This window comes from Micrasema longulum, unplaced genomic scaffold, assembly GCF_059751315.1.
Source record: "Micrasema longulum isolate JH-2025_06_02 unplaced genomic scaffold, ASM5975131v1 h1tg001633l, whole genome shotgun sequence".
NCBI lineage: Eukaryota > Metazoa > Arthropoda > Insecta > Trichoptera > Brachycentridae > Micrasema > Micrasema longulum.
The window spans coordinates 62,262-80,418 of record NW_028278813.1 but is presented as its reverse complement, the minus strand read 5'-3'; the positions used below and the strand labels follow the sequence as shown (position 1 = coordinate 80,418).

The following is an 18,157-nucleotide window of genomic DNA, read 5'->3' as shown; positions in this document are numbered from 1 at the left end:
CCCAGTGTCCACGTTAAAACACCAATTTTTAGGACAAAAAATTGTCCCGAGACATCGGCACCGAGATAGACGGGCAGGTTATCTCCGCGGAACAATGATTGCCGCCACCACTGCGCAGCAGCTTCTGGCCGCATTGTCCTCGTGTGAACACGCACGGACGGGACCTTATGACAATAATGATTTTCTCGACGCGAACGTGTCACTTCCGTGCATTTTTTCTGCCGAGAATGAAGGCAGAGAAAATCCAATTTTATTTTTCGTGAACTCGTTCGTAATAAACGCCTTTGTATCGAATGTTCGTATTGTTCGAACGCTCTGTCCCGCGCGATCGAGGCTGTTCGCGAAGTTGGGACAAGATAATATTGTCATATCTATTGTATTGTCTACTGATAGTTTTTAAAAAAAAATCATAAATGTATAATTGAATTTCCATTACGGCTGTAGTATGATAAAAAGTAAGTAAATCGTACGATTTTTTCCGTTGTTAAAAGTCGTTCTTTAAAAATCGCGTCTTTAAAAAGAAAAAGATTATGAACATAATATATAAAAAATCATTTTCAAGGGTATTTCTGTTGAAAAAAAATATAAAACTAAAAATAATTATTTTTCGGCCGGCAGATTACGCCTCTTGAAATTTTAACTAAACTTAGATACATTAGCACTCATATAAAAACAAAGTATGTAAGTCTAATTTGTTCTAATGATTTTATGATAATAAACCTGACAGAAAAGTTATTAAAGAACGAACTGATTTTGGTTTCTAAAAAGAAATACAAAGATTTAAAGTAACACAAATTTTGTGGTATTTTTCTTAAATTCTGGTCTGAAAAATGCCTTCAATAATCGCTAAAAAAATCAATTAGTTTAGATCATACCTTTTTTTATAAAACTATGTTTTTTCTTTTTTAATATACGTAAATGCATAACTGATACGCTAAAAATCCCGAAGAGACGAGAAGAGAAAAACAAAATAATTGAAAATATTGTCTTTAGTACATAAAGTAAAATAAACATATCACACTTCGGTGGTCGACTATGTTAGTGGCATAGAAATATTTTCTAGAAAGAAAATATTTTTAAAGAAAACGTTTGACTGGCGAACGAGTAAAGATCTGACCTATACTAGCAACCTTGACCCGGGATAATATTACCTGTCTTCCATTCCCAGGCTAATTCAACAGGGTGGAAATCGTTTCCGGAAAACGGAGCATACTGCAGGAAGTGAACTAACCGGATATGATGGCATATATTTTTTTTAAATTTACGACAAAATGATATCATATTTACTTTATCTAAGAAGACTGCACAAACGATTTCTATAAAAATATAAAATCGAATCAAATCACTAAATATACTTTGCCATATATTTTTTTTAACGCTTAATAAAATACATTAAAAACATTATTGAGGTTTTCATCGATTATGTTCATGTTTAAATGTGAATGTTAGGCTTATGTTAGGTTTTTGTTATTTTCATTGTGCGTTTTGTAATATAAATAATATAGATGTTCATATGTACCTAGTTTTTAAAAAAGTGATTTTTTTAATTAATTATCTCCGTTTATTAAGTTAGTCTTCTTTGTTTATTCTCTAATGTAAAAACATTTCAAAAAAGTATATTGTTAAGTGTCCTCGGCACAGGTAACCCCAGTGAGGTCACATTATTTTTATTATTAATTATAGTTTGTAACATAAAAATATGAATAAATACAATTAAAAAATGCCATTTCAGGCGGGATTACGTTTTGTAACCTAGCGGACTAAAAATAGACCCCCATAGAGAAGATTTTCAGAAATATGAAAACAAAAACCTGGCATTATTAATTTATTTATAAGGATAAAAATAAAATCGCATTGTTTGTGTTCGTTTGAATATACATACGGTCTTAAAGAGTTGAGGAAGAAAGGAAACAAAAGTGGACTAGGTGGGAATGTAAGAGAGAGAGAGAGAGAGATGGTTACAGTTGAATTCGATCCAACTTGTTATCAAAGAAATCAAAATTAGAATATTTGTCCCTGTCCAGTGCGCCAGTCCAGGGATAATAAAATATAGCAGTAAAAAAACCGATGTTAAAATCAATATTTCACCACGTCGAGCTTGCCGGGAATCGATCCCAGGACCTCGGGCATACCATGGTACGCAAACGTGCTTACCACGAGGCCGATTGATGTCTACTTGATTTCCTTTTATTAGGATTTTTATCTGAGAGTAACCGTCGAGTCGAAAATACTCATTCAGGGTTCAGGGCCCCGATTACGGTGGGAAGATAACAGAGTTAACTTCAATTTTCTGTTGAGCAAAATCTCATTTTGTATGAAAAATGTGTGCTTGTATGAAAATGTAAGTATCTTCGTCGGCGAATTGCAGTGACCGACCGAAACAAGATTTTCAGTCGAAACCGTAACCGAATTTCGGCTTCTGTTCTAGTTTCGGCCGAAACCGAAACTTTTAAAAATAAGTTTAAAGTCACTTCAAAACGTTCAAAATTAGGCGTTTTTTTGTTAAACCTTGCGAGTTCATTAAAATAACTGTTAAATAAAGTACACATATTACTCCACTACTTCGTGAATTACACTGGCTACGTGTTCCACAGAGGGTGCTCTGTTGGCTTATGTATAAGTCACTGCACAACTCTGCTCCGGAATATTCTTTGCATTCCAGATGAACTAGCTGACAGACGTCTTACGCTTAGATCAGCTACATCTACGTCAAGGGGAAAAGTTATAAAAAAGCACTAAATTCGGCGAACGCGCATTTACGGTCGTAGGCCCTACGCCTTGGAATGCTCTCCCAGCAGAAGTGCGAAACTTAAAACCCACTTGTTCTATTAATCATTCGAATAAATCCTTAGCACGTGATGACAAAGTACATTGTTTTTCTTAAATAACAAATTTTAAAAAATGAAACGAAATTTATTTCTTTATATAATCACTTTGTAAAGCGCCCTTGGGGTATTATATTACGAAAATGGCGCTTTATAAGTCCATAATAATAATAATGATGAAATAAAAGGCATAAATTATTTTTAGAGGTTTTTTGTTTCGTTGTTATGTTATTCCATATAACTTTTATTTAACAGTTCTTAAATGTATGCTATTGGAACTTCAGCTGAACTCACGAGAACTTAGAGTCACGAGCCATAAGATGCACCCGGGTACAGCCGAATGTAATCTGACACATCCCGACCGCAGGTTTCGAAGTTTCGGCCACAAATTGTGTACCGAAACTTCGGTCGGTCACTAGTAATTTGTAATTCAGCTTGTTTCAAAAAACTATATGAATATTCGATTTTTTAAGCAGAAAACTCGATGTTACATTAGAACTTTCCATCGTTATCGGAGCCCTGTTTCTGTTTCACACACAGAACTATATTCTTCATTTTCTATTCTATCTGCAGAACTACATTCTTCAAATATGAATACACATTATAAGAAATACCACAGGGATGCTTTTACCAAAAATTAGAGCATTAAATTGTAAGGCTAAGTTTCTTGAAAATGTATGAAAAAAACAATTAAAATTTTCTTAATAAAAACGAACTACTTTGAATGACGTCACTAAATCATATGAATCAACCAGTTGTGAAAGATTTCCGGCTTACGGAAGTCTACAGACCAATCGGCAGAACCGTCCGAGAAGAAGCGTAGAGAACTAGAGAAGTCACACGAATAATTTCAGAAAAACAAAACTTCAAAAAATCATAACGTCGATAATATTATACATAAAAATTTAAAATAAAATGTTTGGCTTAGTTTAATAGCCTATTAACAAATAAATTTTAAAAATAACCACTGAACTTCCTCAGTGACTGGATAAAAAACTTAAACGTCGAACGAATAAATGTAGATAGGTGGACTAAGGGCTCGCTGTATAGTGTAGGTAACCTACATACATAATGGACTAAACAGCCTCCCAGTTTCATAGCAAATATTTCTAGATAGACGAGCGCTGGGAGCATCCATCCAGGTTGCACCGGATTCGCTGTATTGATTTCGCATGCACCGCGGGGTGCATGGAGGAGGGGGGGAGGGACACCATCCCCACTCCTACCCCCCTACCCACCCAGCCTAGCTGCAGCCTATAGGGTGATAAATAGTCATATTCAGATATTACATCACCGCCAACTACGACGCCAAATATTGCTAATTTTATTTCATTTCGTTAATGTGCGAATTTTTTTGATTTAGCATTAAATGCTATTGCTATCAAAATGTGATTTGGGAAAATAACCACTGAAATTTTTCGTATTTGCAGTATCTTTCAGTTTTTTCTGGGCGGATTTTTCGAATTCCCTTTTTTCATTTAAAATGGCATTTTTTTTTCATATTTTTCACCGCCCTATTTTATCGTCATTCACTTTCAGATCTCGTCAGAACTTATTTTTAAGTTTTCAGAAAGTTTTTTATTAATCATTTTAAATCATACAATTTTCATAAATTACTTTTGTTTATTTATTTAACTTTTGTACATTGGCGGGCTTATGGGCCAAATGGCAATATCTTCCAACCAACCAATAGAATAAAAGTTTTATTTTTATAATTCAAGTTACAGAACATATTCAATAGAAAAAAAATATAAAAAAATATAAATATGTAAAAATATAAATAAACGTATTTGTATAAATTAACTTCAATCAAAACTATTGCTCAATGGGAAAAAGGAAAAATGAAAGGAGGAGAGATAAAGGAAGAGAAAGGAGATGTTTCTTCAGACGTGATTTAAACAGAGAGAATGTAGTAACATATTTGATGGTTAACCACTTTATGGTTTAAAACCACTATTATAGTTAATTTTTCATATCCATAGCAACCAACATCAAAAATCACATATTTTCTCTTCTTGATAATTTGTTCTGTCATCTACCGCATGTTTATAATTTTATCCGCCCGCATCCGCACGTCCTTTAATCATCTGCCCGCATCTGAACACCATTACACATTCTGACCGCCGCGCCGCCACATTCATCTTTATATTTCCCAAATAACTACAGTGAAAGTGCTGTGGTCACCAAAAAGGGAAAAACTACCCAGAAGCCAGGACTTGGAGATAGCATCCGGATTCCTGTCCCTGATTCCCTTTCCCGTCTTCCTAAAGGTAGGATTTTTGTCTGCTGTAGTTTGTTTGGCCGCATACTGTTCTTTGCCGCATCTGCCATCATCGCGCAAACGCATCTTTTATTTCCCCGCAAAAATTAACACAGATTGACGATTCTGTCAAATAATACCCATGCAAAATTATAATCGCCACCCCACCCCATGATTTTATTGTAAAATAATAATGCATTCGCGACGCTAATGCTAATTATTATGCCATCGCTCGAATACACACTGCACTCCCTCCAACTAACTAACAGGGTGCCGCTACCGGTGCACCTCCGGAAATAGACAGGCTCTATCGATTTATCATTTCCCTTTGTGCATGTATGCAACTTCCATCTGTGAACTTTGACGGTCATCGTTACAATATCAATTGGATAACCATAGAGTTAAGAGTAGTCCAGAAACCGCATACGCACAACAAACAAAAGGCGACTAAACTACTCGTAAATGAGTAGGTTTACGTTTTAACCCATTAGTTTCTTTGTAGACGTCGCTCAGTACGCAACTCCTGATTTGAAATCAACTATGCGGTGTTGTGTCCTTTTAAAGTGTAGAAATACTGCTATGATCTTAAAGAAACAGAATGGTATCACATTTCATGTATAATTGGCAAACAAATTTTTAAGTAGCAAATGCATTGCTTAAAAATTGAATTGTTTTTCCATCTGTCAGATTGTCGAAGAAACGAAATGGAAATTTCGTTAGTGCTGCCAGGGTAGTATTTTTTTACCCTACTTTTTTCATCTAATGAGAGAACTAATGAAAATTGAGCCTCGGATTAAACAACTCCGTGGTGGACATTAGACCGACATTATCTTCAAAACATCAAATATTATTTAACATGATATAAAAATATCCGTTTTATGTAAAGTAAAATTTGTTTTATATTTTAAGTTTAAAGTTCATTAATTCAATTACTCTTATTAAATGACCCTTTACTTATCTACTCTGTTGTTTCAATCAATGTTTTGTGTGCACAATAAAATTTTAGAGAAATTAACAGATTGCTTTTTTTTTACCTTACATTTGTGTTATGATTTTTTTTTCCATCGTGCAACATTACGCGGCGACATCACAAATGCGCGCGGCGAAAGTAGGGCATAGTGGGGGAATTATTAGACACAGTCCGATGTATTTAAATATGATTCTACGCTTCTTCTGGACTATTCTTAATTCTATGGTTACAATATTAATTGGATAACTTTATATTTTCTTATTCAAGATTTTTAACAGAAATCGCCTCAAATTAGGGCGCTTTACGACGCTTGCATTACTTAATTTTGATTAGTAGATGATTATTCCGCAAAGCAAAAAATATTCAAAAGGATAAAATATTCCAAAACTACCTTAAAAAACAGTTCTCAATAGAGTCATCCATTTTTTATCGTAAATTCAACTGTTAGTATAGAAAATTCGAGTTGACTGTTATTTACGACTACTTCATGAATCAGAAATCTGAAAATGATTAATGACGTTAATCGAACATTTTATTCAAAGACATGTTACCTTTATTGGTAGCTTATGATAATATATTAAATTTCAATCAAATATTAATTAATACTAACGTATTACAACAGAGATAAAGAACATTTTAGAGAAAGTAATATAGAAGTCTAGGCATCTACAGGGCTTATGATCTTTCGTCGGCTGGTTTAAGTGGCCACTTTACACATTGTGTAACATTAACCATTCCGCCCATATTTGAACATCTATTTTCCTTCAATTCTTGCATCTGTTGATGTTTGGAAGTTAAAGAGCTGAAACCTTTATTTATGCAAGTGAGATTCATCTAATTGAATTATTTCACCTACATAATAGGCAACGCCTGAAAAAATTTCAATTTCTATACTTCTTCATGGACCAGGTGGATCAATCAACAATATTTTGAGTTTCTCCAAATTTTTGTAGACATGGACTGGATTCAACTCCCTGGGGAGCCGTGAATATTAACATATTACAACAGATATAAAGAACATTTTATGAACATGACAGGTCATGACCGTAGATGCCCAGGCTTCTATATTACCTTCTCTAAAATGTTCTTTACCTCTGTTGTATTATGTTAATATTAACAGCACCCCAAGGAGTTGAATCCAGTCCTTGTCTACAAAAATTTGGACAAACTCATAATATTTTTGTTTATTCAATACATAATCACGCTTCTTGGTTTGGGTTTACTATGTATAGTGTGTATAGGTACGTATATTATATAAGTAGCTGGTGCAATATACGGGCGGAATAATATAATTATGGTCATAGTGAATTTATAAGATCGTCCGAATCAATTAACCTAATATTTTTGTCTGTTCTTTCTTTAAAATAAATTAACTTGTAAATTATTATTATGTTTTACTTGGAATGGGGTAAGTACCCTTGTTGTTAGCTGGGCAAAGTTTTTTTTACAAAAAATGTAAATATGATAAAATGTATTTTTAAAGGGTTTTTTGTCCAGACATATCTGTATTTACGTTATTTAGCCGCCTGTCGCGCTAGGTACCACGGGCGATTATTTACTAACTAATTTATCGAGAAATAACGTCATAAGAATTTGGGCACTCTTTCACGAAAAGCTGTCAAGGAAATCTGAGAATGCTCAAGTATAATATAATTATACAACATTATACATTCCGTCTCGATTCTAGTAGCAGGGAAATATGCCAATTTTCACTTAGCAGATTACACAATGTACAATAATAAAATTGTCGACGTATTTCGATACTCTTGGAATTTGAATTGGTCTGTTTTCACACCAATCCCATAAAATAATACCATTTCAAGACGAAGCAAGTAAAAGAATATCCATCAACATAGTTTTTTTTAAAACATTTTCTTTGTACTAACTGCAGTACTCTGTGTCCAGGCGGATGAAGAATACAATTATGTGTGTAAAATAGAACAAGAACCCTGGATGAGTGTTTTCGACTCGCTGCTCTCAGGTAAAAATTCTGAATAAGGAAATCGAGTACAGGGCCTCGATTATGATGGTAAGATTAATACGTCATACCTTCACCTTGACGGTATAGTTGAAGATAAATTCTCTCTTAGAAATAAGTGATTACGAAGATACACTACCGATCCCCCACCTTCAAGTTTTCGGTAGGTATGTCGATATGAAACAAGGGGAAGCGTACGTCACGTTACACATATCAACGCACTAAAATGACATAGCTTCAGTATGACGTCATAGTTAAAGATAAAATTCTCCAGACCGACTACGAAGATACACTACCGATCCCAAATCCCCCACCATCAAGTCTTACGTCGGTTTCTATCGACGGGTCTAGATCTAAAACCCTTTGATACGTTTATCTACGCATTAAAAGTGATAAAATTTTGTCCCACCGAGCAATTTTTCCTTTAATTACGACTTATTTACATTTTTAATCGTTCTGAGGGTGGCATGTTTTTTCTTAAAAGCCTATTAAAATATAAGAGAGAAATAAGTAAATTTTGAAGTCGAATTAAATTCCGATATAATTGTCAGTTTGGTAAAACGAACGCCTAGATGCACAAAATAATGTCGCTAGGTTCTGCTCTATTAACATATAAGAGTATCTAGGCGTTAGAAAGTTGTCACTATAAAAAATAAAAATAAAAAATTATATTTTTTCCATCTGTTTTACTATCTTTCTGAGTGTAGGTATCGAGACGTTAAAGAAGCCGGCCCTGTAGTCAATCGGTAGATAAATACAGATGATCGTTAAGCGTACCGTCAAGGTAATTTTCAAAAGTCATATAAAACTCATGTTCAAGCGAGCATTTTTTGCTTGAATTGGAATTTTTTGGAGTTTATAATCGCTTTGAAGTGGGCGCTTTAGTTGATAAATCACAGAAGCCTATTTAAAATATAAATGAGAACTATTTTAAATTTTAAGGACGTAAGGAGCGCGGACTACATTTTTGCGGCCATTCATTGGTTTGTTTCGATCATATGATGTCGATATAACAAGTAGGTAGAACATGCCGAGTTAGATACATATAGTACAGAAGTTAAGTATACCGTCTCGATATGTACAGATGAAGATAGCGTTCATAATCGAGGCACAGGACCGCGATCACAAACGCTATCTTCATCGGTAAAAATCCAGGCGGTATAAAGTAAAATCGATATTTATGTGCGAAACTGTGTACATTTGTATTAAAAATTCAAAGCATCTTCATCGGTAGCCTGCATTTCAACATATTTAGTAGAAAAAAATGTATACATATTTTATTATTCATACAGACAATTTAATTTTACTTTGTAGATAAAATTGAATATAAATGTTAACTTCCCATCTAAATATGGGCCCAGGGGTGCTATTCTGAATCTTCTCTACCCCCTAGAGAGTGATCAATTCAGGAATTTTCATTTTTTGCGTGAATTACTATTTGTAGAAATAACACAAACTTTGCTGGTGTGTTTAAATACGTTTTTATGTGATAACGTCTGGCAATCTTTAATCCGGATAGTCGGAGTTTTACTGCACTAATAATATCCAATTTAATTTCTCTTCCGTAGTCGGTAGTCGGTATGTACGCAGTACGAAGTAGCAGGTGGGTACGCGAGCGTTTACTTTCGACTTTCTTTGCCATCTGTTGCATGTTTCGGAATTCCGAACTTTAAAATAATCGGGTAGCTGTGCACTTTATGTATGAGGGTGAATCTGTGAATAGAAACGCTAAGTTGTAGAATTCAGTTCAAAGTGAAACCGTATCAAAAAGTATTGTCAAATCAACCCCCAGTGATTAAAATAGCGCCGTGATATAGTCGTTTTAATTAGACTGATTATCTTCTTCTATCTATATATATATAAGGCAATGTTCGTATGTATGTCCTCGGATAATAACTAATAACTACTGGACCGATTTACGTGCGGTTTTCAGCTAAATATAGATCTTTGCCATGAGCATATTTATAGCTCTTAAAATCTTTAATTTATTAAGTAGAAAAAGGTTAGGAGCGTAAATGTTTTTTTCATCGTTCACCTGGACTGCTATTCCAAACGCTCTCGCGGCCGAAGAAAAGGCTTTTATCTCGCGTGTTTAAATACAAAATACGAGAGATAAAAGTGTTTTCTACGGCCGCGAGAGCGTTCGGAATAGCGGCGCTGGGCTGCATTCGCCGATAATGCACATACAAAAAATTGGAAAGATGCTATTTTTTGTGTATAAAATAAAATGATTTTGAATGTTTACAAACAACATACGTTTTTTATGGATCCTTAACAGATTATTTCCTTTAATTCCTTATAATTTCCACCCATTATTTCTTTTTACTGGATTTTTGGTAATACTAAAATAATATATATTTACTGACAATCAATACATTTTTGAAAATCGCATTTATAAATGAAGTATAGCTTATGACAGGTAATAAGCCCTGTAAATGACTACAATTAAATATTTCCTTCTCTAAAATATGATCCATCTCTGTTCTATAAGTACCTACTAAAATGAACTACTTTGAACGACGTCACTAGTTCTTCTGAATCAGCCAATGATAGATTTCCGGTTTACGGGAAGCCAATCCACTAATTAGCAGAACTCGTCGAGGAGAACTTGTGACGCCACACGCGGATTAATTTGAATATTACAAAACTTTAAAAAATCATAGCGCTGATAATACCACACATAAAAACATTTTATTTTTATTTTGGCTCAGTTTGGTAATTAACAAATAAAAAAATTGATTAATTAACCACTGAACTTCCTCATTAATTAATATTTCACTCTCAACCTTGCAAGAAATCTAACCTAGGACCTCATGCTCAGTAGACAAACGCGCCTACCACAAGACATGCGCAATAGAAGGCGCAAGTACAAGCATTTAAATAATAATAAAAATACTGTCTTATTGAAAAGTACTTTCGCCCTGTGAATTGCAGGGATTCCCATGTTCTGTTAAGAATAATTATTTAGGGGAATACCATTCATTATGGCGACTGCCGTCAGGGAAAATGAGTTCATATTTCATATCACGAGAATCCAACAAAATAAACAATATTTTGAGTTTGTCCAAATGTTTGTAGACAAAGACTGGATTTCAACCCTTAGGGAGTAATTAAAATTGACACATTAGAACAAAAGTGGAGAACTTTTTAAAGAAAATAGTTTTTTTCACATTGCATACATCAAATAAATTAGTGTCAAAATATGATAATGGAAAAAGTGTGAATTTTTTATTGGACTAATTTGAGAAGAATGACGAACTTCAGCCCTATGGGAACTTCGATACAAAAAATATTTTCTTATGCGCGGTAAACATTAGAGCATTACATTGTACCGCAGTTTCTTGAAAATGTTTGAAAAAAATGTATACATATCGCTGTCCCAGTTCCACACGGAAACAAGTCCGAAATTGTCATATTTGAGTTAGACATTGATTTAAGTCGAAAAGCCGATATTCTTCCAATCCCACTCGGAAAAAACTAAATAAAGGCTATATTCTCTTTATAAAGACCATATATTTCTTTGAGGAATTTTTCTTTCGTTCAAACTTATACATTCCACACAGAAACATTTCTATATGTTTCTCTGTGGAAATTAGAATAGTGAGTGATAAATGTACCTATCTTTGTTCTATTCCATAGAGCAACAAGTCTGAAATAACAATATTCACGTATTTTATTTAAATGTTTTAAATGAATTTGATCATTATTTTGGATGGTATTTGTTACAAGTACATTTAATTAACATTTTGACATTAATTATATTAATAAAAAATATATATTTTTACAATAGGGGGTGATCTCTTATTATTTGAATGTGTACAAATTAATACTTTAATATTAATAATTACTGGCTTAAAACCATGCTGGTCTAATAACAACATTATTGATATCTCAACAGAGAATCTCTGGAAACAAATATGGGTTATCAGGGCATTTACAGGGCTTCTTCACAACATGTTTCCTTTTCATTTTATGCCTAGATCTTTGTATGTAATTTAATAGCCCAAGTGAAGCTGGAAAATTTAAAAAATTCAGTTTTAATTCATAATTATTTTTTAATGTATGCTCACAGCTGTTATGCATTGAAACCACTCACCAGTGTCAAGCCATTCTTATTCTTAGAGGTGGGGGTCAGTGCTATAACAACTCCTGACGCACTGCGACCTGTAAATATCTATTGTGACGGATCCCTGCCTTCTCGTCCTCCGAGCCCAGGTATTTAAAGAGCCTGGTTTGGCTACTGTGTGCGAGGCGAGAGATCTCATTTTGCTAAATTTCCCCCTCCAAGCCCAAATTCGTAAAGTATCGAACTATTAGGTAGGGTGCGAGCTCTTTAATGTCCTCAGGTTTAGCAGTGGTCTTTCAAGGAGAGGCTTCATTCCATGCTAAAGTAATAGCTACGCTTAAGCCACGTAAAAAAATATATCATTAGCATACAGCGAAAAGTGACCAAGTAAAATTTTGCGATTTTTAGACTAAGTTTTAGTGCTGGGTGGTATTTTTTCTCAAAAAAAACCACGTCCACTTATATCTCAAAGCTTTTTTACAAAATTGGTAATTGATTTTTGACTGTGTCAGTTTATGAACATCTGCTACAGGAAATATTGACACAATACATTGCTAATGCTTTGTATTATATAAAGCAAAATAAACTTAAAATCAAAAGTGTAGTTAGTAGCAAAGCTATGAGTGTATGTCTATGTAAAAACTTCTGTCTTGATTTCCCAACAAACAAGAATACTGACTTAGCCAGTTTTCATTGTACGCTCACGATATAAAGATAACCTCTTTCATACAGGTTACAAGTCAAATGTATATTTATATTAATTTCATCGCTGACTCCAAAAGGCTCTTAATATTTTCATGATGATCTAAATGATAGGATAGGCGCTGCTAATATGTTTGCATGTCCCTGCTACTCACCCGGATTCATTCTAGGCGCGCTGTCTCTTTTAAGATCCGCACATTCAAAACAACTTTTAAAACTGTCGTGTAATTTTTGGATGTTTATTTTTCGTTCCTTTCTCAGGTTGAGCTGCTGGACACATTCTTTGAAGACGGCTCTGCATATGTTTTGGGGCCAGAAGATAAAGACTGCTGGTATTTGTATACACTGCTGCCCGTCGAAGGTAAGATCTCTATATTCATAATAATATAATGAGGAAGTTCAGGGATATAGGAAATTGGATATAAAAAATGTTTTCTTATTTAAAAACATTGGAGCATTGAATTGAATGGCGAAGTTTCTACTTTGAATAATGTCACTAGTTCTTCTTAATCATCCAATTATAGTATTGTGATAAATTTCCGGTTTACAGAAAGCCAACCCACCAATCAGCTGAACTCACCAAAGAAAACTTGTGACATCACAGGCGGAGTAATTTCAAAATCACAATACTTTAAAATATCATAGCGCTGATAATACTATACATAAAAATATTTTTTTAAATTTTTTGGCTTAGTTTGATAGTCTATTAACAAATTAAAATATTTTTTATAAACCGCTTAACTTCCTCATTGTAAATTTGATTATAACTGCAGATAGAAAATGATTAAGTTAATTCATATTGTCCCAGTGATTCTTTTCTCTTGTTGAAATAAATGTTTACTCAAAACACGCAAAAGAGGTTAATTTGAGTTTTTTGTGAAGGTCTTAATAAAATATGGCCATTTATGTATATTGCGGTAAATTCTTGAAACAATGCATCCAATAGTTACAAAGATGTGACATCAATAATTGAGTGTTATTTTGTTTTGGCTATTGATTTTTACTATTATTAAATGTTGTAATGTCTCTTTTTTTTTATCTCCTTTGAAATAGTCTGACTTGTAATATTCAATGAAAAAATTAGAATCTTTTTTTTTTTTTTCCACTAAGTCATATATAAATTGACGTGATGAGTCTTTATAACTGATTATAATTAGTAAATAAATAAATTAAATGTTAAATAATATTATTTATAATTGGCCCAATGCATTTCATAAACATACTGGTGCACAGTTATTTATAAATACATATCAATATTGACATTTTAAATCTTAAAAGAAAAAAAAAACTTTTTTTTGGTCTCTTGTAATGTTGACTTTGGAGATTTAATCTCGCAACTAGTTAATTTTATATTGAATTCATAACTAATCCATTCCGTAAAACAATTCAGTATTATATTTTTATTGTACCTATCTTAGAAATATTCTAAGTGCGTTGACATTATGAATTTTATACTGTCTTTACAATAATGTTTGTCAAGTTAGTGTCTGAATTTTATTCCATAATGTCAACATTAAATTCATGTCTGATTGTACAAGGTCTATAATTTAAACAATCTCGTATGTACAATAATTATGTCTCGTGTCGTCAACTTTGAACTTACCACGAACGATGCTATTTTTAATGTCAATTAAGCTTTATCTTGTGTATTTTTATATTTGTGTAGTTCTGTGGCCTGTAATTCAATTTGTTAAATTAATTATAGAGCAAATTGTGTTCTAAAGTCCAAATTAGGTGAACTAACAACAATTGTTGTACACTAAACATCCTGATTAAACCAAAGGTTAATATCTCAGGTACAGTGGGGGCTCTCGAGAAGGAGGAGAAGGAAGACCAGGTTCGGCGAGCGCTGTGCGGTGCTCCGCGCAGTGCTCCCGAGCCCGACCAGACTATGGAGATGCTCATGTCTGATCTTGATCCCGATATCATGGCCATCTTCACCAAAGAGCAGTCCAAGGACGCCAAGGAAGCCACTTTGGTATGTTTTGTGTCAACTGAGAAAAGGAAAAACATATTTTCAAACCGAACAGATCAGTCCACGTTTAGTTGTTATTACACATTCTTTGCCGATATTTTGTATCGCATTGCAGTCTTAGATGTACCTACATTTTATTAAAGCTGCTAGTGTGCACTTAATAATAATAATATTTTAAGCGCATACTATCATGTCCGAACTGCAATAGACATGTACTAAATTCAATTCTTTATGTATTTTATCAAGATTGCCAGATATTACAACATGGATGTAGAACCTCTTTGAGAAAGGAATATGGGAGTCATTTACAAGGCTGGATCGCACCAGGATTTAAAATTCATTCCACTTTACTACTCTGTCCATAAACATTGATGCCAAAAATTAATATTACTACTAATCATTTGAATCCGGATTGAATAGATGTCGAATAACTCTTACTGTTCATTCTGCGCACACGCTATATTCTGAGAAACTAATTACGAAAATATGAATTTATTTTTATTAGAAATCTGGAATCGAGAAGATCATCCCAGGGATGAAGATTGATGATTTCCTCTTTGATCCGTGCGGCTACTCCATGAATGGAGTTACCAAAGATGTGAGTTATTTATTTTTTGTTATATTTTAACTCGTTCTAAAATGTGACGTATATTGATGGTATTTCAAACCCTAAATGTTTTTGACTCTGAAGTTCCATTTTATAAGTCTTGAAACATCATGCTAAATAGTTTTTTCTATTGTTTAAATTCATTTGTTGCTAAAGCTGTATTGTAAATGTAAAACAATATTACAATGTCAGTTCTGATTACTTTTAGTATTTTACAATATGGATATAATAAATTTCATTTGTCTTACATCAAATAAAATAATTTTAGCTCCTAGAGATGTCTTTTCTGGGTTTTTGTATAAAATGCCAAGTTTTGTCGATTCATTATATTGTTTTCATTTGGACATATAAAAATGTTGGCAGTTGACCAAAAAACTTTCTCCCAGAGAGAAATTCCCTCAGTGTGTCTTAATTTTACTCTTTATTTATTACATAGTCTATATTCACATTTCTAACCCACCATTTATTTTCTTTTTAATGCCTTGATCCGTAAAGGGCCAGCCTGATTTTCCAAATGTGAGTAGTAATGAGTTTGCTATATTCCTTTGATGACAAATATATGTAGTGTTTTGGAATTTTTATTTGTTGGACTGCCTTAACCAATTTTAGTGAGGAACTGTATGTGTCAGAGAGATTTGGCGACAGCTTATAGAAACATTAAGCCAGTATAAGAATATGTAGTGTTTTGAAATTTTTATTTGTTGGACTGCCTTAACCAATTTTAGTGAGGAACTGTATGTGTCAGAGAGATTTGGCGACAGCTTATAGAAACATTAAGCCAGTATAAGAAAAATCTTAATGTTAACACAAAACTTTTTTAAGAATTTTAAAGAAATAATATTCCTCTGAATTTTTGTGGTCTGTTATCTCATAGATCTTTAGAAATCACAAACTGACAGTCACCTAAAACATATGCATATAAACAATTCTTAATTACAATGGTACAATCTAAATAAAAGGAGAGTTACAAGAAATATTTTTTTGTTTCTGGAAAAAAGCTTCAAACTTCATATGATTTTGGTTTAAGTTTTTATTTTATACATGTTTTTAACCAATTATCCGGGTCTTATTCTGAAAAAAGAATGTGTACCAAGTACTGGCGGCATTTTGAATTACCCGAATATATCAATTTTGGGGGACATTTGTGTTTTAAATAATTAATTATTATAAAATGTCAATCAAGTTGCGATAGAGCGGGGTCCGGACCTCGAACCTTTAATCCGCGAGTCCACGACATTAACTATGGGACCACAATCCAATTATTGATTCGTTTGTCTGCATTTGATTTAATATTCTTGTTTTAGTTAGTACTTTTCATTTGTTGATCGTTTTACTGGAGGCAGAACTATTATAAGTCTCTTCTGAAAATATTTTTCAAATGCAATTAAAATAGTTCTGCATTCAGCCAATGAATTTTTAAATAATTACTTTACTAGAAAAATAATTATTTTCTTACGCACTGTCTGCAATCATCAACAATTTAGTGTTTTTGAACTCTTGATTTAGGACAATGGCAGATGCAGCTGGACGACATTAAAAAAAAAAAGAAATATTAGCGTTCTTATAATTTGCCCAAATATTTCAATTTTGGTGGCCATTTTCAACAAAAATGGAAATCAAGTTGGGGTAGAGTAGGGTTCGAACCTCGGACCTCTGGTCCGTGAGTCCACAACACTAGCCACGGGACCACAACCCGATTTTAATTAGTATATTATTATTTTTTAAACTTGTCAGTAATCGACTAGTTTCTAAAATCTGGCTTTTAGAAGAACCTGCAATAGAAATAACGGTTCTGAGTTGAATCTTCTCTATTACATTTACGATGTAAATACTTTATCCATTTTTAACATACCATGAATTTATACAAATCACAGAGCATACAAAAATGCCTATTGTTAATTGCCTTTGAAAAATAAACCATGCATCCAATTTTGCAATTAATCAACATGTCATGGATACATTCAATATTTTAAAACAAATTTAATTGAAAGTGAAAGTGTATTAAAATTGAGATCATTTTGATTTAATGTGACGTTTAAAATATTATGCATGTTGCCACCTTATTTAGCAAAACAGTATTGTTCTTTTATCATTTCATATCATGTAGGGCCATTTTTGTGAAAAATCACCACAAGAATGCTGTCATATCCCATATTGTGCATTTAGGATTGTAAAACAAATTTATGAACATTTATGTTTTTTTATGCCCCTAAACAATTTCCCTACATACTTTCTAGTCCACACAAAACTCCAAAATACTGGACAATTTTTCACTAAATAATATTTTATTTTACCACAGACTGGGACTTAAAAAATAGTTTTAAATATAAATTATCTGGCAATAGCCAGTGATTTAATTTGGTACCATCCGCTAAATGTAATCTCATGGTGTAAGAACATTCTTCAATCTTGGTACAAATGCTTCCATTATTTCCTTTTCTATTGCCATGAGATAAGATATTGCTTGCACTTAGCGACTGTGTTTTTACTATGGATATAATTATTTGTATAACACTTTTATTGAGAGTTTTACTCACAGTGCACATAAAAATTCAAAAGGTTATGCAAAGTTTCGTATCTGCTAAAATGTAATCAATTAGTAATTAGTCAGTCAACCTTTGAACTTAATTATTATATAGACAGAGCCAAGTTACTCCAGTGTAGCTTATCTCATTCTATAAATATTGTGTTGTATCTATGTCACAATTTACCGTGTACATTATACATTCTACTATGTATATTGACATAAAATGGTTCAATACAAAATGCTACCA

General features: G+C 33.1%; 1 protein-coding gene across 1 annotated transcript in view; it reads left to right on the top strand.

Annotated features, from left to right (window-relative positions):
* The window catches only part of SamDC (S-adenosylmethionine decarboxylase), a 66,277-nt gene that overhangs the window by 45,043 nt on the left and 3,077 nt on the right, over positions 1 to 18,157 (top strand). The window contains exons 4-6 of the mRNA XM_088236987.1: positions 13,063 to 13,162; positions 14,598 to 14,779; positions 15,282 to 15,374. Coding sequence (XP_088093113.1) covers positions 13,063 to 13,162; positions 14,598 to 14,779; positions 15,282 to 15,374 — 375 coding nt within the window. The remainder of the gene's footprint in view (positions 1 to 13,062; positions 13,163 to 14,597; positions 14,780 to 15,281; positions 15,375 to 18,157) is intronic.